Below are 27,237 nucleotides of genomic sequence, written 5' to 3' on the forward strand. Positions count from 1 at the left end.
GAAATTAAGTGACTCTTGGCTTATTATCAGAAAGTTCCTTCACTGTAAACCCTGTTCTGTCACAGAAAGAATGTGTCACAACATGGAAATGAAAATAAATGAACTAGTTGGGATCAAAGCCTCGTCTGAGCGCTTTCCATCACGTCTCACATATTTCCCTTTATTCCTGCCTGAATGTGAGCAGTGTTGGGATGTGACGGAAAGGGGCGGACACATGGAATACACACCACGCTGTTTTCATAGGCGCTGGTGTCGTCAAAGCTGCCATAATATTTTCTTCAGGGGAAACAGATCTGGCCTTATGGGCCCCAGGTCTCTGTGGGAGTGGACCTCACCACAGTGGCTGAATGAGCGCAGTGTGGAGCCGGCCACCGGGGTGGGGTGAACTCAGCTGCTAATGAACTGTCACTAAGTCCCAGACGCCACTCTGCAGGGCCGGCGGGGTTTAAAGTGTTCTGAGAAAGTTCTGAGTGCGTCTGTGACGACTGACCACCAAACGGCGACTGTGTGTTGTCGGCAGAACAAGACTTGTGGATAAATCCTGACAGCCACTGAGGTCGTTTCCAACAAATCAAAGTTAAATTTACTGATGTTGGTGCAGAAACGTAGAAGAAAGTAAAGCAAAAGTCAAAAGCTGTGCAGCGGGACACTTTTCTTAACCAAGTTAAATTAATTCCACTTTCTTTTATGATGTTTCCCTTCCTTAACAGCAGCGTTTCCATGGAGACCATGTCTTAGAGTCTAGATCAGTCCCATCCTGCAGGTTTTCAGTGTTTCCCCTGTAACACACCAGACTTAATGACTATCATTAAGATGCTTGTGCAGAACTTAACAAGTTATTGGAGAACCACTTCATTTCCATCAGGAGTGTTGCAGCAAGGAAACATCCAGAACCCCGCAGGAAGCAGAAGGTCAGAAAGGTGGTGACCCTTGCGCCACATTCATCCGAAAGCTCTTCAGGAGTCGCCTTGTTGCAGCAAAAAATCTGTTTCCTGTTGTCGAAATGTCTTATTTTCACTGATTTTACAGACAAAACTACATAAATGAGAAGAAATTCTACATCTGAGAGAGCTAAGTGGCTTAGCAGGTTGAGAAAGAAAGAAACTTTAAAGGATCTGCACAAAGTTGGTGCAGAATAAAGCAGCACATTTAGCTCTGAACTCTTCTTTTAGAGCGAATGTTGGGTCTATGTACAAAACTCTTACATGGTTAAAACTGAGGACAGATTATCTACTAATATCTTTTTATTACTATATTTAATGTTGTTCTGTAAAGGAGAAAAATCCATGCCATGTATCGCACCAGGCTGAGTAGTTTGTTTTCTGGCAGTAATACTACAGTCACTTAAAAAAAAAAAAAAAAAAAAAAAAAAAAAAATTTAAAATAAAAAATTGAAAAATAAATTAAAATTAAAATCAAAATTAAAATTAAAATTAAATCATTTATTGTAAACCTTGATTATTATGATGATTATTAATAATGAAAGACACCATAAAGCAAACTGAACACCCAGTTTACGTCTGTTAAATTGGATTAATATTTATTTTCAGCATGTCGCTTTTCTTGTCTTCCTCTGGTTTGCAGGTGAAACATGATCAGGTGGGCTGTGCTGCTGTCATCATGTCTGAGCATCATCTCCGCGACATTTGATTACATTTATGAGGCACATTCCTTTATGGGTGAGAAATTAATCCACTATTTAATGTCAAATTTATGTCACCGTCTCCAAAAGCACTATTCTTGTTATGAATTCATGGATTGGGATTTTTTTTTGTCTGTTCTGACACACAGATCCAGAGGATGTGCTGAGTGTGAGCATTCCTCTGGAGGAACCACAGCATCCTCTGCTGGGAGCGTCACTGGAACTCCCGTGTTACTTCGAGGTGTGTGATTCTAAACCTTTATTGGACATAAATGGCTTCATGTTTTCTTCTGACTATTTAAAAAATGCAAACAGGACTGACGTTCATTCGGTGCTCAAAAGCAGCTACATAATTACTGCTAAGACTCATTAATATGTTGGGTTTTGTTTAAACACAAAAACAGAAAATTGTGGAAATTTTTTCCCACATTTATTCACTGTAGCCTAAAACATGATAATAAAATAAGAAGGACTTTAGATAATTAATAAATAAATAAATAAACATTGCTATGGACTGGCGGTGTACCCTGCCTTTCGCCCAGACTGATACACTCCAGCTTCCCCCAGCAACCCTTCCTTAGACTAAGCAGTTAGGATAATGAAATAAATAAATAAATAATGAAAATTGAACTGAATGTCATCCATAAAAAGCATAAAAACATCCAAGTAGGAGATGTTTGTACCCATTATCCCATTAAATCCATTGGGTAAGTGTGTCACTGGTCCGCTAGAGAACCAACACACAGAGACTCCCACTCACTCCCAGTAACAGTTTAGAGACTCAATTTAGCCAAGCATGCATGTCTTTGGACTGTCAGAGGAATTCAGGAGAGAACCCACACATAGCTGGAAGAATCCACAGAGATTCCCTCCAGAAACCTACTTTTTGTTCATTGATAAATACTTTTTGTTCATAGAGCACTTAAAAAAATCATACAGTTATATAAATATATTTTATTGGCTTTTATTCAGCATGTTTGTGGTGTACTGTACTGGTTTCCAGTCTAACTGTGGCAGGAATCCAGAACTTGCAACAGCTCCACTCTGGATGCAGCAGCCTGTGTCTGAAGGAGCTCTGCAAGGCTGCCAATGGGGGTGTGGGGTGGTGGGAGAGGACTGTTTAGCCTTTATCTTCTTCTCTCCCAGTCCCTCAACTGGTTGGTCCGAAAGTCTGAGCACAGTAAAACTAGCAACAGACAGAAGTTGTCTGTTGCTTCCATTTTTCCTGTGTCTAAAATCAAATATCTATGTTTGTGTGTTCCTTATTCTTTAATAGCAAAAAATAAAGACAATGATCGAAGATATTCTGCATTAAATCTGATTTAATTGTGAATTTTGTACTAATGCTGTATTGATCAGCATTAAAGCTGTGAAATGTAACATGTTGGAAAAACGCTTTTTCTTGAAAGTTTTGACATCGAGTGGAGACTGCAGTGGAAACTATAAGTGTAAAGTTGGATTATTGGCTTTATTGTGAGTAAACAAGCAGAAAGACGATGTTGTGTACCTTATAGGACCACACCATCCCAGACCCTGGAGCTCCCATCATCCCCCCCCTTTCTCATCGCATCAAATGGAGCCTTGTAACTAAAGAAAAGGTGACGACCATCCTGGTGGCGTTGGAGGGACAGGTGCGCATCGGTGAGGGCTACCTGGACAGAGTTCACCTTGTGGACTACCCTGACACCCCGACCAATGCTGGCATCAAGATCTCCGAGCTGCGCTCCAGTGACTCGGGAGTGTATCGCTGCGAGGTTCAACATGGCATCGAGGACAATCACGACGATGTAAATGTCCATGTTCAAGGTAAATATCTCCTGTTTCATTTTTAACTCTATTTCCTTCTTTCCTACAGTTTGTTTTTACATCTGTATTACATCTGTATTGTACAGTTTCCACAGTGCTACATAATGTTCTGACTTTAAAACAACGTGTTTCCAACTCATTTCAAAGCCACAGTGATTTTCATTGTGTGCACTGCTGGAACCATCATTGCTCTATGGCATCCAGGAGCTGAAAAGCTGTACTTCATAACTCTATTTTCCATCATGACCAGTCATTTTGCAGCAGCATTTTCTTCTCCGGCATCAGATCACAAGCTAGCAACTGGATATCAACACACTTGCTATTTTGAACGAGCTAAAGTAACCCAAATCAAATCAAATCAAATGAAAGATACTTTATTCATCCCTGAGGGGAAATTCAAGGTTCAACGTTCAGTACATCAGGATCATAGGGGATTGAGGGAAAAAACATGTAACTCCAGACTACGCCACTAGATGGTGCAGTCTGGAGAGACATGGAAAAAACCTCATACACTTAAGCACAAACTCAGACAAGACACACAGGGAGACAGTGAGCCATGTGGGAGGGGACCGGAGGTGGTTGAGGAGGGGGACAGAGCATCTATGAACATCTCTTCTTCTGTTCTCGGGGGGGGGGGGGGGGGGGGGGGGTTATGATTGTTGTTTGGGTTCCAGGCGAGGAAAACAATTTGCCCTCGGCCTTGAGTCCATAGCAGGTCTCAGGCTGGCAGCTCCAAACACTCGAATGGGGGGTGGGGGGGGGGGGGGGGGGCAATTTCCACCGATCCTAGCAGACATCCTTTCCATGTTGTTGTCAATTCTGTTATCAGACGAAAAGAGAAAGGGAAGGAGAAAGACTTGAGACAACATCCATTATCGGACTGACTTTTATTGGCTGGACAGAGCTCAGAGAAGAGACAGCTTGATGAGAGCCCCTGGAGGACAGTGTGAGAAACATGCAGTACATAAGAAGACACTAGGAAACATGAAATCATAACATGTAAAACACCAAAATGACAGGAAGAAAATTTGCTAATAGACTCTTGCATCAATATCTAAAAACAACACTGTTCAAACGCCAAGCAGTTTTATGGAAAGAAAAACATGCGAGCAGCTTCGTGCAGGTTAGCGCTTCCCATCATTTTCATCTTTCAAGCAAACCACATGAACAAGGTGTTAAATGAAAACTGAGACTCTGCCGGCTACAAGGACCTTTGACCCATCGGTGTGGGACAGAAACTCTGGCAGCTAGCCTCCACAATCCGGAATCATGTCCTACTTTGGCTGTTTTGGAGTCAAAGTTTTACTCTAGCTCTAAAAAACTCTGCTAATGTGTTCTCCTAGTCTTTGTATGACATGAATCATGAAGGTCTTGGTAGCTTCCATGGAGATGAAGGTTTTTAGTGAATTTTTCCTTCTTCCTATTACATATCATCCTGAGCATCATTTCTTTCTGGATCCTTGTGGTGTTTCCAAAGTGAATTTGGGAAGTATCCCTCAATTCTCTTGACTTTGACCATTGATAGTGGTGATCATCATCATTATCATTGGCTGATGGCTCCCTGAGATATTTACCTGTGTAAAAAATCAATTAAAACACCTTAAAACTGCTTTTAGCTTCTGCTTTTGCACAGTTCCTCATCAGACACTACATTACTAATGTAAAATGGGCAACCATCCTCTGGTTTTCACTGACAGTAATGTGGTTTTCTACAGTTTCTAAGTCAGACACTTCTCACATGTCTCATCTTTATGCTGAGACCAAGTTTAAACATTCAGGCCTTGTAGTTGTGATGGTATACTTAAGTTTTGGGAATGGGGCAGAAAAAAATGGTCTCGTCAAGAAGAGGCTGAGGAACGATGACGTCTACAGTCTTGCTTTAGAAACTTAGAAAATAAAAAAGTGAAGGGAGATTTGTTAAGATGTTTAGAAACAGTTCATATGCATTACCATTGAAGAATAGATGAAGATGGCACATACAACGAGAGAAAAACGTTTCAAATAAACATGAAAATCTCATTGGAATGATACAGATTGTAGCTCCCAAATGGCCATTATGGGTCAGTTTGCCAGCATCTGCTCAGGTTTTAGAGGGTTAACATCAGAGGTGTATAAAGTAGAAGTAGACGTAAAAATAAAGTAGAAGTCCTGCCATGTTTTTGGATCTACCGATGCATTTAGAACAGGCGTTTTCACTACCTTGCAGTGGAGTTGAACCAATTAAATTCAGCTGGTTTAGTGACTGGTTGGAAAGAACTGCCAGACAGGACTTCTACTTTGTACTTCTACTTTATACACCTCTGGTTAACATCACACACTGCTGCCGATCACAATCCAAATGGTGGATTTAATCTGCTGGAAAACTGCGAGCAGAATTGTTGCTTTGCATTTTCACAGACATCCAATTCATTCGAAGACACAAAGGAAAACTGAACATAAAAAGTTCTTTTTTGTCCTTCCAGGTATCGTGTTCCACTACCGGCCCATCATGGGTCGCTACACTTTGACTTTTGAAAAGGCGGAGGCAGCATGCGCCCAGAACAGTGCCGTCATAGCTTCACCTGAGCAGCTCCAAGCAGCCTATTATGATGGTTTCCATCAGTGTGATGCCGGTTGGCTGTCTGACCACACAGTCAGGTTGGGTGATTCCATATCACGGTCTACCTCTTTCTATCCAAATATTCTGACTATTCCAGCTGTTTACTGTATTTTCTACTCACCTAGCTTTTCCTCATAGCCTGTTTAAGAATTGAGAGAATTCAGTCATCTGCATAATAGATAGTACTTCAACATCTGAAGTTTACAGCAAAGCCACAAAATATCATTTTACAGTCTGATTTACATACTGAAGGTAATAAATCTCTTTTTATTTAATCAAAGGTACCCAATCCATGATCCCCGTGTGAACTGCTATGGTGACAAAGAAAACCTGCCTGGTGTGAGGACATACGGAGTGAGAGACCTGAACGAGACGTACGATGTGTACTGCTTTGCCGAGAAGATGACGGGTAAACGTCATGAACACTGTCATGTCTACTTTTTCTTTATGTTCAAGCTTCTCATAATGGACCTCTCTGTTATGAAACAGGGAGAGTTTTCTACACTGCTTCTGCAGAAAAGTTCACGTTTTCCGAAGCTGTGATGGCGTGTTCTAGACATGGAGCCCAGTTGGCCACTACGGGTCAGTTATACCTGGCCTGGCAGGGAGGGATGGACGTCTGCAACGCCGGCTGGCTGGGAGACAGGAGCGTCCGCTATCCCATCAACGTTCGCCGGCCGCAGTGTGGTGGGGGTCTGCTGGGAGTACGAACCATTTATCTCCACACAAACCAGACTGGATATCCATTTCCTGAGTCTCGCTACGATGCGTTCTGTTACACAGGTAGGTTCAATGGTGTGTTCAAGTTTTTTTGGAATTCCAAGCACCCAAGTGTAGGTAGTTGCACCAACTCTGAAGTTTACAGCAAAGCCACAAAAAACACTGGACGCCTCCAAAATAACAGTATAATAAAATAATAATGATTTATGAGCATCCACAAATGTTTTATATAAGGAGAAAACCATGAACCCTTGCAAACACCTGCCAATGTAGGTGATTTTGATTAATAAACCAACAATATGAACAAGATTTTTTTATGAACAAGCAGCCGGAAAATGTAATTATCGATCAAAACAAGTCACTCCAGTTTATACTGAAAACAAAACGGACACAACACAGATTTTTAATGAAGACAGCTTGGAATTTGAAGGTCGCCTGATAATTTCCGACAAAAATTTAGAGGTCAACAAAAACACACATCAAGTATTAAACCAAGAATTATTATGTATCACTAGCTGCGTTTCCATGACTTCTAGAAATAGGCAATCTCATAACATGGCAAGCTGACTACCTGGCAACCTCATTACATGGCAACCTGACTACCTGGCAATCTGGCAATCTGACTACCTGGCATTCTGGAATTCTGGCAACCTGACTACCGAGCAACCTAACTACTGAGCAACTTGTCAACCGGACTACCTGGTCACCTGACTACCTGGCAACATGACTACCTGACAACTTGGCAATCTGGCTACCTGGCATGGCAACCTGACTACCTGGCAACCTGACAATGTGGAAACCTGGCAATATGGCAACCAGATTACCAGGCAATCTGGCTACCTGGCAATCTGACTACTGAGCAACCTGGCTACCGGACTACTTGGCAATCTGGCTACCTGGCAACCTGACTACCGGGCAATCTGGCAACCTGACTACTGAGCAACCTGGCAACCGGACTACCTGGCAATCTGGCTACCTGGCAACCTGACTACCGGGCAATCTGGCAACCTGACTACTGAGCAACCTGGCAACCGGACTACCTGGCAATCTGGCTACCTGGAAACTTGATTATTTGGCAACCTGACTACATTGCAGCCTGCCAACATGGCAACCTGACTACTTAACAACCTGGCAACCTGACTACCTGGCAATCTGGCTACCTGACAACTGATCAACCTGACAACCTGACTACCTGGCAACCTTATTACATGGCAACCTGACTACCTGGCAATCTGGCTACCTGACTACTGAGCAACCTGGCAACCTGACTGCCTGGCAACCTCATTACGTGGCAACCTGACTACCTGGAAATACGTTGTGAGGTCCAAATGAATATTTCGTCTTTACTAAATAAAACTTTGTGATTAATTTCAATCTGGTAATAAATCTTGACCATATAAAGCAAAGTTGAGGAATCAGGTTTGTTCCAGAGCACGTTGCTCACAAATGAAGGAAAACCAAAACAGGTTTGGAAATGGAGTCAGTGCTGGAAATGTTTTAGAGAAACTACATCTCTGTGAGTAAATGCTGCTTCTTCCGGACTTCATGTGCCCAGCTGTTTACATCCGTTGATTATTTTAAACCGGAACTTTCTGACCTTGATATGATGATGAATTTAGCCGAGATGTTACATGAATCCAACCTTCTCTGTTTTCCAAAGCCCCTCCATGCAGAGGAGGCTGTAACCAACAGGGGGGGGCAAGATGGTAACCATGACAACTAGAGAGGTGGCATTGACATTAGTTTGCGTTTTCTCCGGCACAGTGCATTCTCACAAATCACACAAACATGGAGTCACAGTCATATATTACCGTCAGGGGTACAGTGACAGTTCCCAGAGTTATTTTTATTAAAGTAATGAAACCCACAGATGGTGACGGATGGCCTTGCTCCTCCTTCGGTCTGGTTCTGCAGGAGGTTTTCCCTCCTGTCAAAGCTGAGTTTTATCCTCTTGAGGAAAAACTGCTCCAGAAAAACCTGCTTGGGACTGAAGATTGAATCAAAGAGATTTGATGCAGCATGAAGTTCCTTTTGCATGGCATGTATTCCAGTGTGAACACATTTATTTCAGTTTCACTGACATGGATGATATCATCCACAGATGGTGCAAAAGTTTGCTTTTTCTGGACCACCTGCACAAAGGATTTTTCAACTAATTACTTGATGACTGATGTAACAGATATTTTACTTTTGTTTCCTTTGTTTTTCTTTTTTTTTTTTTTTTTTTTTTTTAAAAAAAAGCATTTTATTAAACCAGAATAAGAAAATGTCAGGATTTTCATAAAATATTACTACTTGAGTCAATTTTGACTCATTTCACAGGCAGTTGTATTTTTTTCCCTCTGTAATGGGAGGGTATGAATACATCTTAAGACGACCATGTTCAGCACATAGTTTTTTATAATGTTCTGTATAAACAAAGAGCATTGGATTGGTCCACCTACAGCACCAGCAGGTCTGTAACCATGGCACTGACCACTGATTAACCCGTTCAAATGAACTTTTAAACCAGCGCTCACCAAAATATCAACAAAGTAAATAGTGCTCTTCTGTTTCCAGAGTTTCCAGATGAAGATGGTTCAGGCAGCGGTGAAGGAGGTGACATATTGAGCGTTATCACGGTGACACGGAGTCCAGAGGTGTTTTTCAGCAGGACGAGCACAGAGGGTGAAGCGATTGGAGAGGTGGAAACTCAGCTGCCCGTTCATGTGAACACCTCCACAGAGAGTCCCACCGTGCTGCCGCTGCCTCAGCCACCAAACGTCACCGACCGTATCGAGGCAGCCACCGCCCGGCCGGGTGTAGGGACAGGGCTCGGTGGAAGCTTTGAGATGCCTCCATCTGGTTAGTGATGAAGCTGTTGATCACCATGTCCTTCATCTCAGATTAAACACATGATTTCTTTCCTTAGACTTCCCCCACCACAATATTTATAGATTTTTTTTCTTTCACGTTGGTAATATTAGTGAAAATGTAGACTTTATATGTGGCAGCAGTTGATGCAGTCTAGAGTTGCACATAAACAATTTAAAGATAAAAAATAAGAATAACCTTAACATGTTTAACATAACTAGTATGGTAAGGGTTTGAACTTGTCAGGTTAAAAATAATCTTTGCTTTACCATTCAGCGCTCAAGCAGGCAAATAGCCTGTTTTTTTTTTCTCTATCTGAACAGGAGGAGTGATTCTGACGCAGCATGCAACACTTATGGATTCTTTTAAGATCCAAAACCTCTCATGGTTTTAAATTATAAAGAAAAATGTACAAAAAAAATCAAACAGACAACCAAACATGAAAGAGATCCTTTAAATAATATGTGTGCAAAACATTTCAGATTTATCTGTTAAAGGTATTTTACTTGTGTAACTGGACGCAGTAGTTTAAGACCCATCTAATGATCCTACAAGTCCAAAGGTCACTATTGGTTCCCAGATTTTAAGTGCCGGCACAACACAAGATTTTGTCGATTCAATGAGAGCAGGTGATGTACGTCCGATTCCCCATTAAAACATTTAAAAAAAAAAAAAAAGTCACGGAAGAACCATCAGGAGAAAAATGAAAAGCAAAAAAACTGGAGGCCACAATAGCTTTCCTCCTGACATAAGATTTGAAGAGCTGGCGACCGAATGTGAAAAAACTAAATATAGGCAGGGTTCTTACCACTGGGAGATGCTATCGCAGACCCCAAATCAAGTGAACCCACTGTGATCACTCCACAGCACTCCACACTGCTACTCACACTGGACAGCAAACAAAACATTTATGTGACCCCCCCTTTTCTTAGGTCTACCACATTGTGTGCAAAGGGTGAGGAACCCACGTATACTCCCTGCAGTTTGCTCCACTGTCTAAAACAAAGAAAAGAAAATAACCAGGGGTGAGTCTCACTTGGTTCAGTTTACAATGAAGACGTAATAAATAAAAGAATACATAAAAAACACTCAGTAATTTTCATAGGAGACTACTCCTGGACAGTCCTTCCAGTCCAAGTTAAATCCAGTCCAATGGGGTAGGACAAAGTGGACCAATGATGAAAATGAACTGGTTCCGGCAAAACAGCAGTCTGGCTCTTAATCTGCAACGAGGGGGGCATGGCCAACAGTGTTGGCATCAGCTGTCAAAAATACTTTAGGGACTAACCCTCCTACATTTCCAGTTTAGGTTACCTTGTCCTCTCTCAGGCCCTGATCAGTCTATGGGGATTTGCTCTGTTTAGCAGCCCCTAGTGGATGCAAGGGGAACTGCAGTTTTATGCACTTCCGCATAGGCTTCACTTTTTACCCCCGAAGGCACCGTCCATCTTTCATATATGGTCTATGATCAAGACATATCTTTCCATACCAGCCACATCAGTCCCCTGGGAAAGAATATTCTCCAAAGCAGGAGAGATTTCGAGCAAAAGGCGAAACCGTCTCAGCCCGAGTACAGTTGAGCAGATTGTCTTTCTTAATAGAAATTCCTAAATGCACAGAAGCACCCCTTACAAATATGATCACATTTTATACAGAACCACCACATACAAATACTGACTGGTTAAAATGAAACATCCTTTCATACTGACATCACTTTAAACTAACTGAAGAAGTTACATCAAATGTTCCAGTTTATAGAGTTCAGTCAGTTGAAATCACATTTTTAGCCACTAGATGTCACTGAGGTAATGTGTTCCGAACTTTCCAAAAGATCGATTGTTTTATTGGAACAATCGTTCCAAACGATTTGATCTCGCAAACGTTTCATTTTTGCCATCACTATCAGCCAGAATAAATCAGAACACAACTCCAATCAATCCAAGAAATATTACCACAACGTCCACCCGAATCCAAACAAAAGATACTAATTGCCCTCACCTGTTCTTGTAAAGAACTCCTCCCTAAAGAGGGCAGTGCTCTTCACCCTCCATGTCAACTCTCACACCTGCTTCGGGAGATGTTGTCCTTCAAGTTACATAAAACTGATCAGAGGAAAACTTTTAGAGCTTCCAAAAGAACAAAAAAGACTGCTGTTGATGGTGCTAAAGGGGTTAATATCTTCACCACACACCCCTGTCATCGCAGGTGTGGTGTTTCATTACTGCTCAAGCGCTGGCCGCTATGCCTTTAAATTCATTGAGGCGCAGATGGCGTGCCGAAGCGTCGGAGGCTCCATCGCCAAACCCGAGCAGCTGCAGGCGGCATATGAGGCCGGGTACCACCAGTGTGATGCAGGTTGGCTCCTCGACCAGACTGTGAGGTAAATCTGAAACCAGCCATCAAGGCAAATGAAGCGTCGCCTCTCTGAGACTCAACTCAGGATCTCTCTCTGTGCAGGTATCCTGTTGTCTTCCCAAGGGACAAGTGTGCTGGAGATCTGGGAGACGAAGCAGGAGTTCGGTCATATGGCTTGAGGCCAGCAGATGAGAGATACGATGTGTACTGCTATGCTGAGGGACTCAGAGGTGACATCAATGACAAGGCTCTACAGCCTTGTTTTAATACCAAAAGTTATTTTCTTTGTTTTACATCGACGTCTCTGCTTCATGTCTAACAGGAGAGGTTTTCCATGTGGGATCTGCTGAGGGTTTCACCTACGATGAGGCTTCTTCTCGCTGTCAAGAGCACAATGCAGTGTTAGCATCCACAGGAGACCTCTATGCTGCCTGGAAAATGGGCTTTGATAAGTGCCGCGCAGGCTGGCTAATGGATGGCAGTGTCCGTTATCCCATCAACAACGCCCGCACTGAGTGTGGAGGAGGGAAATCAGGAGTTCACACCGTGTACACTCATTCCAACCAGACAGGCTACCCGCAACCTGATGCCAAATTTGATGCATACTGTTTAAGAGGTAAAAACTCTTCAGCTGCTTATATCCAAGTGGATTCTTTTACTTCACGAGTGATTAAGTTTGTTTTCTTGCAGTGGACATTATGCTGATTGCAAATGAAACTGGACTGAACATCACAGACATCCAAGAGGCTTTGCTGAACCGCACATCGGTCACTGATCTGTTGAGGCCTGGTAAGGGTTTGTGAAGTCCCTGAAAATCCTTTTCTTCTTTTTAAAAGTCTTTTTGTTTCCCTGAGGATCTTCGTACTTTTCTGTGTTTCTACATAGATGTTCCCCCCATCGCTCCTCCCATCCCCGTGGAGATTTCAGGCTCTGGTTCTGGGTCAGCAGACTTTGGTTCAGGATCTGGGGATCATTCTGGGGAAGTGTCTGGCTCTGGAGATCAGATTACCTCCGGGGATCATGCTGCCTCTGGAAACCTGTCGGGTTCTGGAGACGTTTCTGGCTCTGGACACATGTCTGGTTCTGGAGATCAGATTACCTCTGGGGATTATGCTGCCTCTGGAAACGTGTCTGGTTCTGGACACGTGTCTGGCTCTGGACACATGTCTGGTTCTGGAGATTCTGGAGACTTTTCTGGTTCTGGAGCCTCGGCCGGCAGTGCAAGTGGTGATCTTCCCAGCGGAGGGTCAGGTTTTAGTGGTGCTTCTGGATCGGGTCTCAGTGGAGAAGGATCCGGCATTGCTGTTGTCTTCCCAGCAATCGACAGCTCTGTCTCAGGAGAGGGCTCGACTTCAGGAGGACTTCAAGAAGCTGGAAAGGAGGGCACAGAAACCCTGATCTTCCATGCATCTGGCTCAGGCTCTGGAGAGCTCAGTGGTAGCGGGGACCTGTCCTGGTCTGGATCTGGATCTGGCTTTGACGCTAAATTCAGTGGCTCTGGGGAGAGCGGACAATCCTCCGGCATGTCGTCTGGTTCCATCTCAGGCAAGGACTTCTCTGGATTTAGTGGTCATTCTTCAGGATCTTCCTCTGGAAGCGGAAGTGGATTGTCAGGAAGTGGAGATGCTCAAATCTTATTGATAGATGAAAAACTGATCGATGCCTCGGTTAGCCAGAAGGAACATGAGCTTGGTGGAGGCCTGCTGGTTTTCAGCGGGTCTGGAGACTTTTCAGGATCAGGGATTCCCAGCAGCGACTTCAGTGGATCAGCCTCTGGAAGTGGTTCTGACATCTTCTCTGGTGTGACCCTTGTGGGTTCAGGTTTCACTGAACTCAGCGTGTCATCTGCTGGAGGGTACGAGGAGGCCTCTGGGTTTCTGTTCTACGGTTCCGGGAGGGGAAGTGGAGGACACCTGTCTGGATTCGGAAGCTCACATTTCTTTTCCGGCTCTGGATCTGGACTGTTTGGATCAGGACTTTCTGGATCTGGATCTGCAGGTGGAGAGGAAGGCAGTGTTACATTCCTGACTGGAGATCTGTGGAAGATGTCTGAAGGTACCACGCTGCCCATGAAGCTGGGTCAGGGCTCTGTGGAGTTCAGCGGAGAGGGAAGCGCAAGCCGTGCAGGTTTTCACTCTGCCGGCGGAGACGGCGACTCTTCCACCACCAGCGACGTCTTCTCAGGAGCTTCCTCTGGAGAACCGCCTCAGACTAGGATCCCCTCTCCGCCCAGCGAGCAGGCACCGACGGAGAGCGCAGCAGAACCAGACGAGGCTCCTCAAACAGGCCCTTCACTGACAGAGCTGCCCAGAGGTAGTTATGTAACCCCGGGTCCTGCAGGACTGATGGGTCCTAAACCCGTATACGTACAACCACCATCCGTTATAGAAGGTGAGTTAACTAAAGGCTGTTACACACACTATGCTGCAAGAACAGGGAACTTTGTTTAACATATTTGAATTGCTGGAAACCATTTTTGTCCATTTCTGATCATTAATAATCAAATCAAACTTTATTTCTTGAGCTCTTTTCATGCCTCAGGTAACACCAAGTTCTTCACAAGATAAAATCAAGTCACAAGAATTAAAACAAACAGTAGATAAAAAAGACATTTAAAAACAATGAAGAATCTAAATATAAAGAATAAAAATTTCTTCTAATCTCAACACTTAAGGAGAATCTGTAAAGATCCTTTTCCGTATTAGTCTTTGTTTTCTTTGCTCAGTTTTCTTTCTGAAGACACACATTCTGGTCAGAAACCTCGACTCCTTCTATAACATCCACACAGAATGGAGCTCATGAAGACACGGCTGGATGAAAAAAACGCTCAAAAAACTGTTCAAATTCTCAAATGACCTTTCTTTTCTGCTTTAGGCTTTAACCCATGTGACCCCAACCCCTGTGGCGAAGCCTCCTGCACAGCCGAGGATGGAGTCGCTCTCTGCCTCGGTGAGTCTTTGATTTTTATTTTCCGTTTCTTTTAGCGACACATCTGAACTCTCACCTGTTGTTTTCAGAGCTAGCTCATGACTTTTCTTTGTGTTTGACATTTGCATGTTTAATTTGGTCTGTATTGTGATTTGAACAGCTTCTGATAGGAGATGTGATCATGTTCTCTGGTTTTAAACAACCTTACAACACTTGCCATGATTTTTCTTTCTCTCTGCTCTCCTGTCTCGGTGTTTTGCATCATTTGTTGCCTTGTTGTGCGCTCCTTTGACTTCCTGTTTGCGTTTTGTCTGCGTCCAGCCCGGGTAGTGCCTGTCTTTGTGTGGCACATGTGAATGTTGGGGTTTTTCATCAGACATGCATCATCTCAGCTCCGTGGATGTGCCTCCTCCGTGTTGAACGTGTCTCCAGTCTGTATTTTGTTTTTGCTCTGCTGTGCCTGCATGCTGCTTCTGCTGTGCTGTTCGCTCAGTGTTTGCCAACATTCGTGCCTTCTGGCATCGTTTGAAGCTTTTCTTCCTGCTGGAATTTGGACTTTAACCTGTTGCAACTTAGCATGGTATCAAACATGAACTTACTGCAAACATTAGGATTTATTTAGTGTTTTCTGTGGAAAAATAATCAATTATTTATAACATTTCTATAACAAGATGATTCATTGTGCAGTAAGCTTGTGTCTGATGAGAAGCTGCAGCTGCTACAGCTATTCTTCCCTAACTCATCTTGCTGGCACATCCCCACCACTCGCTCAAACAGTAGTATCACCTGCACCCACCGTTTTTTGCAGAGGTAGATGTGTGCCATCCCAACCCTTGTGCCAATGGAGCTACCTGTGTGGAGAGCGCTGACTTTTTCAAATGCTTATGCCTACCCAGCTATGGAGGGGAGCGCTGTGAGATCGGTACGAGATCAGCTTCAGCTAAGAAATACTAACAACTGACTCTCAAAAACAACTGAGAAGATGCTCAGTATCACCAGCAGACAGCATCTCTGATCACAGCGAAGTCCAGGTGGCTCAGAACATCCAGGACACATGTCTGTGATGTTACTAGTTTGTCATGGCAACCTGTTATCCACCTTGGGAAAAGGTGATAAAAAGAATATCTAAAAGGTTAGAATCTTCAAATCCTGAACAAAACTTTTGAATTACATGTAAGAGCAGATAAAAACATAACAAGCATTAAAGCTGGGGTAGGGGAGTTAGCAAGATGTGAAAGTAGCACCCTGTCTTGGCTCCTCCCTCTGTCCTGGCCCCTCCCCCCCCCCCCCCCCCCCCCCCCCCCCCCCCCCGCATTGGCTCCTCCCCCAGATTTCTGGGAGTTTGTTCTACAAAGAAGGAGAAAACCTCCATGTTCAGCTCTGACTCTGGGATCAGAAAGTAGATATGACCCTGATGACCTGAGGGATCTGGTTGGTTCAGAACAAACCAGAACATCCTGAACCATGCGGACCTTTGTAAACCAACAGCAGGATTTTTGAGGTCAGTTCATTGACAGATAGGAAGACGGTGTAAAGATCTGAGGAGTGGACTTTTACAGTCCAGCTTACTGGTCTTAGAGAGGACTCAAGCAGCAGGATTCTGGACTAACTGCTGTCTGATGGACTTTTTAGAAAGACCTATAAGGTCTAGTCTAGTAAATATAAATGCAGAAATCCTGCTGAGTCATGAGTCTGTGAATCCTCAATATGTTCTTTAGGTGATAAAATACAGACTTCACAACTGTCTTAATGTAATTGTCAACATTCAGGTCTGAGTCCAGGACTACTACTAAACCATTCAGGCCACAGTTCACTTCATCGATAACATTGTTAAGCTCCAACTCGCTTAAATGATGACAAACAACAAAATATGTTACCATAGTTACACACACACACATCTGCATCACCCTCTCACCAGGAGACTATAGTCTCTCTAGTTTGACAATTTTCTCAACAGAACCTCCACAAAAAACAACCTGGAATATTATATTTCATTACATGCAGGCTCAATGTGCTGATCAGCAACATGTGACCAGCTACGGTAATACCTAAACACATGCAGGTAACCACAGACACACATGTACATGCATACACAAAACAAAAACACACATTTTGAGAGGAAAGTGTAAAACAGGAATGTTTTAGATGTCCACGTTGCAGGACACAAAAGAGGAGTGTCACCTTTGTCCCCATGGCTCTCTAAACTCTAATACTCCTCTGTGCTTCAGCATCATACTGATGCTTCGTTCCCAATCAGATCCTCTTCCTTGTTTAACTGACTGCATATGCCGCGGAGCACGGATCTGTGGCGGCCTTTACAGTCCTACCTCTCGTGTATTGATACTTACTGATTATCTTTAGCACATGATTTTGTTCTCTGGTCTCTATGGCTTTTGATTTGCATCTCAGGGAGGAATAAAATGTTTGGAAAGGAGGTGAATTAAAGGTAGATATTAAAGGTGATTCTGCAGTGAAAAGGTCGTGGGAGTGGAACTGCAGGACTTTCACTACTGGAGTGTTCAGTTCTAGTATGAGGTCTCCAAAGTCGGTCCTCGAGGGCCTCTGCAGGTGTTTGATGCATCCATGCTCCAACACACCTGACCCAAATTAAATTGATCCAGCAACTAATGTGATTCTGACTAATGACTGATAACTTTGAGTCAGGTCAGTTGGAGCAGGGATACATGGGAAACATGCAGAGTTGTGTTCATCAAGGACACTCCTGGGTTGTGATGTAGTAGGGGTGCTCATAGTTGGTCCTTCATGTCTCCTGTCTTTCAGGTTTTTATTCTTTCCCTGCTCCAACACATTAGACTCAAATCAGATGGATCCAACAGCCTATGAAGTTCTTCACAATGACACACGATTTGGGTCGGGTCAGTTGGAGCAGGGATACATGGGAAACATGCAGAGTTGTGGTCATCAAGGACACTCCTAGGTTTTGGTTGTAGTAGGGGTGCTCATAGTTGGTCCTTGATGTCCCCTATCTTTCAGATTTTTAGTCTTTTCCTGCTCCAACACATTAGACTCAGATCAGATGGATCCAACAGCCTATGAAGTTCTGCACAGTGACACATAATTTGGGTCAGGTATGTGGGAGCAGGAATACATGGGAAACATGCAGAGTTGTGGTCATCAAGGACACTCCTGGGTTATGGTTGTTGTAGGGGTGCTCAAAGTTGGTCCTTGATGTCTCCTATCTTTCAGATTTTTAATCTTTCCCTGCTCCAACACGCTTCACTCAAATCAGTTGGATCCAACAGCCTATGAAGTTCTGCACAATGACACATAATTTGCGTCTGGTCTGTGGGAGTAGGGATGCATGGAAAACCTGCCGCAAACATAGCAAAAGGAGTGAAGCCAAGTGTCTCTAATTTGGTCCTTGAGGGCTTCCACCCTGCAGGTTTTAGTGTTTCCCCACTACACCACACCTGACCCAAATCACTGTCTCATTAACAGTCAGGTGCAGAAGATGTTGGAGAACCTTTAATCTAAATCAAGTGTGTTGTAGCAACAGGGAAACACTAAAACCTGCAGGGTGGTATCCCCCAAGGACTGGAGTTGGTGACCGGTGCTCTACATGAAACCCATACAGCTGTTAGCATATGTCGCCTACAGGCTATTTGGAGCATATTAATTTTACACGTATGCTCTAAACAGACTGTTAGTCATCATAAGAGAATTTCTATAAATAAAACGGGGGCTTCTCATTTCTACACAATGTGTTTTATGTGCATAAAAACCTGTTTGGAGTTGCAGATTATCTTAAATAGCTGATTCTCACCTTGAAACTTTGAGCTTTGCTTTGAGTGAAGCCAGAGATGTTTGCTGTTTGTTGACCGTTTGCTGTCGCGGCTGCAGAGGAGCAGCAGTGTGAGGACGGCTGGACTAAGTTTCAGGGAAACTGCTACCTGCACGTCGCAGACAGAGAGGAGTGGCTGCATGCAGAGCAGCATTGCCGTGACCTGAACGCACACCTGGTCAGCATCGTCACGCCAGAGGAGCAACAGTTTGTCAACTGTGAGTATTTAAAGTGATGAGAGGAGATGGAGGGAAAATGAAGCATCTGAGTTAAGTTTCTCTTCCACAGCTGCTGGACAGGACTACCAGTGGATCGGGCTGAACGACAAAACAGTAGAGAACGACTTCCAGTGGACTGATGGCACTCCGCTGGTGAGTGATGACAACATATTGGTGATTTTCTGCTACTAGTTTGGATTTTTATACACTGCAAAGAGAACATGAGATTATTCACAAAGGCACAAAAGTCTTTACTGACAGTAAACACCTAAAAAAAAACAACAACCACAAAATCAGAAAAATAGCCAGCTATATATGAATAACACAAAACAATCTGAAACATTTAGGATAGTCCGTTTGCTCGGAAAGTCCGCTTTGTTTGGGTAAATGTGAATGCTCCAAACAAATTCTGATTCAGATCAAAGAAGTGGATTAAACGCAGCTCTCCGTCCGTTTCAAGTGACAAAACGAAAGACAAAACAAGTCACTTCCTGCATTTGGCGCAGTGTTGCATTGCTGGTAAACGTTGTAGACGCTAACATAACAAACAAACGTGGAACTTTAGAAATGACTCGTGGACGTACTTGATGATGGAGTAAAAGCACTAACAGGTATATATGGTCAGAGGAAAATATATCACAGCTGCAGAAATTCTGAATGAGTTTTCTTCTTCATGTCCTCTCTTCTGGTAAATACTAGTGCAGCGCCACCTCTGGTGGGAATGGGGAGATATTATTCTAATGGTTTGGCTGGTTTGACCAAAGTGCAGCATGAACACGATCTCGGTCCGTATGGATACACCCCCCTACAACCCCGACCAAGTCCAGTGGACTGTCTTGATGTGAAAGCACTGTAGGACGCAGTACTTTTCTGTGTATGTTTGGAATGAACATCACCGTCTCCTTCTTTGTTGTGGCAGCTGGTAAATTATTGCATTAAATAAAATGTGGACTGGAGTGTCACTAAAACCTACATACAAAAAATCATAGAAAAAAATCAACTTCCTTACATCTTTTAAACCAAACATGTCTATTTTCAGCCACATTGAGGCCAAAGTGGCCCAGATCTGTTATATCTTTTTTAAATTTATTTATTTTCCCCACGTGTGACCCATATCTCATCTTTTTATAACAACTCAAATCCAACCCGCCACTTTCATTCATGGTCCTGGTTACAACAATACTTCTCAAAGCCACCTCAGTCTGAAAGGTCACATCACGTTTCATTCAACTTCTCCATTGGTAAAGTGAGACAGAAAATACAAAGCACAGCTGGAGTAAGGCTGGTAAAAGACAAGTAATAATCCTTCACAACAAGGGAGAACATTAGGAAATAAAGACAAGAACAATCGCTTCATATCAACGAGTTAAAAAAAAGTCTGTTGACTGATGGTGGTCACATTAAAACTAGCCTGGTAATCCGTAACTGATTACCTGGAGGCGCGAACAGGAAGTAACAAGAAACGAGGAAGCAAGATGAACCAAACTCTTTACTGTTGAAGCTGGGGTAGGTAATGTTGGGGAGCTAGCAAGACCCTGTCTTGGCTCCTCCTCCTCTTGTTTTTCTCCTTGCATGATCCAAGGCTTTTTTATTCGCAGCTTTTCCACCAACGATTTTCTCTTTCTCGGCTGTTTAGCAGGAGGAGGCAAATAAACCGAGCCGGGTCGGGAAATCCTTCCTGCATTTTCTCAGCCATGTTTGCCTTCAGAGTTTCTTCTTCACTACTTTGTATTTTCATCCTAACACGCTGTTTATATGCAGGGTGTGGCTATCAGGTATGCTCTGCTGGAGGGGGAGGAGGGGAGCCGGGAGAAGAAGCTATGAAATATAAGAAATGAACAACTCCATTTGGGTCCGAATGTTTGGATTGGTCAGAGTTTTTACAGATTTACAGTAAACTGAGGGGTCTAACTGTATTTCTTATTGATCATGATTACAGAATGTATAGACTACTATCAGGACAAGGAACCACTTCACCCAGAGAAACATGTCTCTGAGCAACATGACCTACCCCAGCTTTAATTCACAGGGTTTATATTCTGAAAAACTTTATATTAATTCACATCCAAGGTCCTGAAAGGACATAAAAATAGACATAACATAAAGAACAGGGTAGCTACACGATTATAATCAGTAAAATAGTAAAATTCCAGCTCAAAGATCTTTTTCTTTAGCTTTCAGCTATCTGCTTTCAGAGATCTACCTTGCAGAGTTGCTTGTTTCTAATTCCTCTTCCTCCACAGCAATATGAGAACTGGAGGCCGAACCAGCCTGATAGCTACTTAAACTCTGAGGAGGACTGCGTGGTGATGATCTGGCATGAGAACGGCCAGTGGAACGACGTGCCCTGTAACTACCATCTACCGTTCACCTGCAAGAAGGGCCCAGGTACGCTGGCCATGTAAAGTCATCTGTTTAGATTTATTCTTCACTTTATTGTAAAGCAAAGCTTTTGTTTTTGTTGCCAGACAGTTTCACACATCACAATATTCTAACAGGCATTATTTTTTTTTACTTCAAATAATACATTAACCCTTATTAAAGCTTAATTAACTGGATATCAACAGACTGGTTGTTTTGAAAGCCTATCATGGTTAATTCAGCAAATATAATGCAAGAGGACATTATTGGAGGAAGGAACAGAGAAGATGATGAGCCAAGTCAACAATGGACTGATTTTTACTGAGTGAAGAGATCTCAGAAAAGAGGCGGGATGCAGGATGTAGCAGGGTGGCTGGAGCTAAGTGTCCCTGGGCAAGACATTGAACCCCAAGTTGCCCTCCGATGTGCCTATCAGGGTATCGATGTATGTCGCTTTGGATAAAGGCGCCTGCTAAATGATTGTAAAACAGAATAGCATGGACACTAAATCAGCCTTGCTGTGCAAAAAGTTCAGTTTTAAACCTTTCTTTATGTGTGTGAAACCAGAAGCAGAGCTATGGTGGTGATGTTACAGGGTGTGTGTGCAGAAACCTATAAGTCTACGTAGCGGAATCATGGGACTAAAACACCTATGAGCTCTTCGTGTAGGCCAGTGGTCATCTACAGCAGTTACACCTGCGATGTTAAAAAGGTTGTCTAGTGTTTGCTGGGAGTTTGTCATAAAGAAAAGATCCATGTTTGGGTTCATGTAGCCTCCTTCACTGTTGAACCAAAAGAATTGGCTCTATTTAGCTGCTCAGAGGGAATTCTTACCTGGAAGGCCGAGACTGGACATGAAGCAGGTCTAAGACCAGGTACATACATCTGATGTAAGGAGAAGAATTTGCTTGTTTTGCTCACATTTCCTGTCGGGATCGTTAGTGTTTACATTGTACAATTTTGTTACAGCTTTTTACTGATGTGTGACTAGTAAAAAGTCCTGGTGGTGTAAATCAAAAGTTTAATCATGATATCAGGTTATACTGTTTAATCTGAATCTGTCAGAATTGTTAAAAAACAAAAAACTTTGTTCAAACTGTCTATAATCTGATCCAGGCGGCCCTCGATATATCAACGACTCTTACGCTGCGGCTTAACCCAAAAAAAGTCGGATTTTCATCATTAAATACCCCAGAAATGCCCCCTTGATCTATAAATATGTCAAAATACAAGTATTATACATCATATTCATGGAAAACCAGTCCAGGCAATTAAAATATATATTTCAATTAAAATAAAATAATCAACACGCATTGAGGCATCGTCTCAACCTCTGCGTCACGCTTCGTACCAACTTATGCGTTACACTCGTAACTTCAAAACTTGCGCTATTTTATTTATTTACTTTTAGTTATTGAGTGTCGTAAAGTCGAAATGACGTAAGTCGAGAACCGCGTAACCCGAGGACTGCCTGTACTTACATTCTGCCCCCTGGTGGACAAATTTTGAACTACAATAATCTTAACATCACATGATAATGAATGATAAATAGATAAAAATAATCTTTGTTATTTATTTTCTAACATTTTTTGAAAGGGTAAAGTTAAGGCCTCACATTGTAAAGTTTTAATACCATCCCCGTAATTTCTTGGTTCGGGCTGTAACTAATTAAACCCCTCTTGTGGTCTTTGGCTCTTGCAGTATCATGCGGGGCCCCTCCAGAGGTAGAAAACGCTTACATGTTTGGTAACAAGAAGCAGGAGTATCCTGTCAGCTCCATCATCCGTTACCAGTGCAACCCAGGATTTAGACAGCGCCATTTGCCGGTGGTCCACTGTCAAGCCGACGGCCGGTGGGAGGAGCCTCAGGTGGAATGTACTGATGGTGAGAACATGGATTCATGTCTTCATTGTGTGGTTTGAGGAAACACCCAACTGGCAGCCGTTATTTTCTAAAAGCTGACTTTTTATTTCATGTTTTTTGTTTCAGTGAAAGCCAGAAAAAGGTTACAGCATAGACGCAGCAGGAGTCGCGCAGCCAGGAGCAGCAAGAAGTAAAAGCCAGAGGAATTAAGTATTTAAAAAGAACATTTATTAACAACAATTAGTAAAAATTATTTTTGAATGCCCACTTGAGAAGTGCAACATCATGGTAATGTGATTTATTTTAATTCCCTGCCCCTGCTAATATATTTTAGATATCATTTTATTGCTCTTTATGATTTTTATTGTGTTTGTGATGTAATCGTTTCATGAAATCATTGCTGGTGTTGTTTGTTTTACAGTCAAATCTAATTTCTGTTCTTATTGTTAATGAGATGCTGAAGGTTTTATTTTTCCTGGATTTGGAGATGCACTTTGCTGCTGTTTGGTCCTGTGATACAGGACAAGTGTACAAAAAGTTCCTGTTGAGTTAAAATGATAGAAAACATCCCAAAATAAGTATTTATGCTCAAGGTTTTACAGTTTAACACAACCTTTCCTAATATTAGAGCCTTTTTGTAATTAATGCATACGTCACTCACACATACTTGTAACTACCAAAAGCGCCCAAAAGAGTTTATTTGCATCATATTTTTCATTGACATGCGATATCTTTTACATTCCTGTGAAATGGTTCATAAAGGAGTGGATTTGAAGAAGAATTATTGCAGATTAGCAGAGGTTAGTCTAACTTGTCCTAGAAACCTCTAAAACATTTTTTAATCACAGTTTTGTTGGCTAAAACCAGCCCAGTTTGGCGACGCCACAAAGCAGGCAGACTCACCTAGCATTGGCCGAGTATTTGGGACAATAAATGACAACGTCGGATCTGTTTTAAAGACTTGAAGCATTCATAAACGAAGTTGCTCTGTGATATTTTCAGATGTAGTAAACATGGCAGGTGTCAATTCTTGACAGTTTCCCCGCGATGGACTCGCTGCAGCCTCTTAATCAGGTCAATGTCTCAGCTTTCCCTTCGTAGTCGTTGTCTTTGGAGTCATCAGACAGTCACTTATAGACTAAATGAGCAGCATAAGCAGTGCGAGGGAGTCTGTTTTTGGTTTCCAGGCTGCTCTTCGGTGTTTCTTCATGGAAAACCAAAGAAAACTTATTTCCTGTTTACGTGACTTCTCTCCTGTTCAAACAGAACGCTCAAACATGCAACAACACTCCGGCATTGTTCTCATTTTCCTGGGAATCATGACTCTACATGGAGATTTCAGTGGACATCCAAGCTTTCCGACCTTTCTGGGTAGTTTCAAGCGAGTGATGTATGCATAAATTCCAAAGTTGCAGCAGAACATCTGAATGAACTGCTCAACCAGATGTGAAAGCGGTTCAGCTACCAGATCTCGTTGTTTTTCAGCTTAAAATTCAAATTCGAGGAAAATGTTTAAATTCATAAAACAGGAACAATAATCTGAAGATTGACCCTTTATTTCTCTATGAAAAACAATTTATCTCTTTTATTCTGAAATAGATTTAAAGACTCACTAAAGAACTTTAGCCATTTTCCTGTCAGCACCCTATATTGACAGCTAATCCGGCCTCCATCTTGCATTCCACCTGACCTGTTAGCTCTCTCCAGCCATCAGACGACTATCTTACCATGAATCTTGTTTTGTCTCTTTTTTTTCTTTTAATCTTCTTGGTTTTCTTTGCTGAATCAGGGAAGTTGCGTGTTTGAAAGAGCCGGTGTGTTTTCTAGCGTGATGTGAAACTCTGCTGCAACGTCACGTCCATAGACTGTATATACAAGATGGGCGGAGCCCCCGTGACGTCACCCGTAGGTTTCTAAAGAGCTGAATTGAAGCTCGGTGGGCGGGTCCGACCATCGCCATCTTGGCAGCGTCATGCGTGTCGTCTCACCCAGAAAATACAAATATGGGCAAAGAGGTGGAGCTGAGAGGGGGGCTGTGAGCGTCATGGTGGATGATTGACATCGTGCGAACTCCGAGCTGCCTGTAGCTAAGAGCTAACCGAGCTAACCCGGAGATAACAGGAGCTAACCAGCTAACAGAGGTAAGCAGGCTAAAGCTAAGTCACGTTGTTAACAGGCCAAAAAACCGCGGATGCTCTACGTTCTTCTGACTTGAAGCGGGAGATCAGGTACCTGTCAGTCAAAAGGACACGCCCCTAAATATGCCGAATTTAGAGATTAAATTACTTTTAAATGGGCGAGTTAGAAAAAAAATTCACTCCCTCCACAGTTGTCATGAAGGTAAACCTGACCTATTAAACCTAAAATGGATTTTTGTACCAGGCTGTAAACATGTTTATTTCTGCTGTGAACATGTTTATTTCTGCTGTAAACATGTTTATTTCTGCTGTAAACATGTTTATTTCTGCTGTGAACATGTTTATTTCTGCTGTAAACGTGTTTATTTCTGCTGTGAACATGTTTATTTCTGCTGTAAACATGTTTATTTCTGCTGTGAACATGTTTATTTCTGCTGTGAAGTTGGTCTTTTTAACATGGGAGTCTATGGGGATTTGCTCTGTTTTGCAGCCCCTAGTGGATGAAGGGGGAACTGCAGTTTTAAGCACTTCCGCATAGGCTTCACTTTTAACCGCTGGAGGCTCCGTGCAGCCTTCATATACAGTCTAATCAGTCACGTCACGTCCCGGATGTAGAAGTTGGATAGTATCGGTTTCTCCGCCTCAGGAAGCTGCTGGGTAGCAGCGGCTCTAGAAATACACCTGATAGATGTCACTGTCATCAAACAAGACCGGGACACGAAGTTTTATGGTCAGAAAGTTACATAATGCACCTTTAAGAGATAATCTGTACTGTATGCACAAACTCTTGCTCATCATTAGGACTTGAGTTGGCTTCATCACCTCTAAAAGTTAACAAATGAGAATTCAGAGAAGGAGAAAACACTGCTTTGCACCTTTTATTTATTTACTGCGTTTCCTCTGGGTGAAATGATGAGACCGCAGCAGCATCAGCAGCACAAACCCATAAACATTCAGAGGAAAACATGCTGGAGACCTGCAGTTTGTCACGCTGGCCGGGTCGAGTCTTTTCTTGTGTGTGTGTTTTCCATGCTCGCCGTCCACCACACCATGCAGTGCACGGTTACGTTGTGGAGCGACGATGATCCTGTTTCTAGTTTGTAACGTCAGAGGAAATAACCTCCAACTGCTTTCATTCGTTCATTTGTCACGATTGCTGGATGTGGGGGCTGTGCCTCTTTCCAACATGATGTCACCTGCTGCACAATAAAGCAAACACTGAAAATCCACCCTCATCGCTGTGCACGTGTCTGTTTATTCACACAATTAATGTTGGTTCTGACACATTTTGTTCCCTTTTAGTCATAATTTAGTCATCTGAGTCATTTGAGGTTTATTTGACAAAATTAAACTAAATTTTGTTGACTTAATCTGCAGTAAACTCAGTTTAAAAAGACACAGTTGGACTCCACCAGCCACCAGCCAATCACATGGCAACAAGTCATTCAATCATTGTTACAGCTGCTGTAAATTTGTTCTAATCCCCCGACTTCATTTAGCCTGGAAACCTCCTCTTGCCTCACCTGGCTGGGATTCACCTTGTCTCATCGGCGTTGCTGAGTGGCTGCCCTCTGAGCCAATGAAGATTTGACGCCAGTATAAAAGACGTCAACTCCTTCATTCAGCTACGGCTTGCTCTCTTCCAGACTGGTTTGTTTTGAAGAGCCTTCCGGGTCTTGTGTGCATTACTGCTCGCTTTTTGTGTTCCAGTTGAGCTCAGCCTTTTGTTTGCTGTTTTGACTGTTGTGATTTGGGTAATTGATGGTGTTTGTTTGTGTTTTTTGCCTTTTAAAGAGTTTGAATTTGATGTAAGCTGCACCCCCTGCCCTCCCATTTGGGCCTGTATTGTTTCTTTTTCTTTCTTTTCTTTTGATATGGGACAATAAAATTTCCTTATTTTTCCTTAATTTCCTTAAAGATCTTATTTTTTGTATGGCATGCTTTTGTTTTAT

General features: G+C 42.8%; 1 protein-coding gene across 1 annotated transcript; it reads left to right on the plus strand.

The window, feature by feature from the left end:
• Window positions 1-1,591: 1,591 nt before the first annotated feature.
• LOC306774675 (aggrecan core protein-like) lies at window positions 1,592-23,401 on the plus strand (the record flags this gene model as incomplete). Its single annotated transcript, XM_079264819.1, has 19 exons — window positions 1,592-1,679; window positions 1,792-1,883; window positions 3,157-3,448; window positions 5,911-6,085; window positions 6,329-6,456; window positions 6,537-6,842; window positions 9,336-9,611; window positions 11,826-12,000; window positions 12,078-12,205; window positions 12,298-12,591; window positions 12,666-12,764; window positions 12,861-14,366; window positions 14,850-14,924; window positions 15,712-15,825; window positions 18,765-18,923; window positions 18,994-19,076; window positions 21,167-21,311; window positions 22,986-23,168; window positions 23,274-23,401. 19 exons carry the CDS (start codon window positions 1,592-1,594, stop codon window positions 23,339-23,341), a joined length of 4,386 nt encoding a protein of 1,461 aa, XP_079120945.1. The 3' UTR covers window positions 23,342-23,401.
• Window positions 23,402-27,237: the final 3,836 nt, after the last annotated feature.

This window comes from Telmatherina bonti (assembly GCF_933228915.1).
Source record: "Telmatherina bonti genome assembly, chromosome: 1".
In the NCBI taxonomy this organism is placed as follows: domain Eukaryota; kingdom Metazoa; phylum Chordata; class Actinopteri; order Atheriniformes; family Telmatherinidae; genus Telmatherina; species Telmatherina bonti.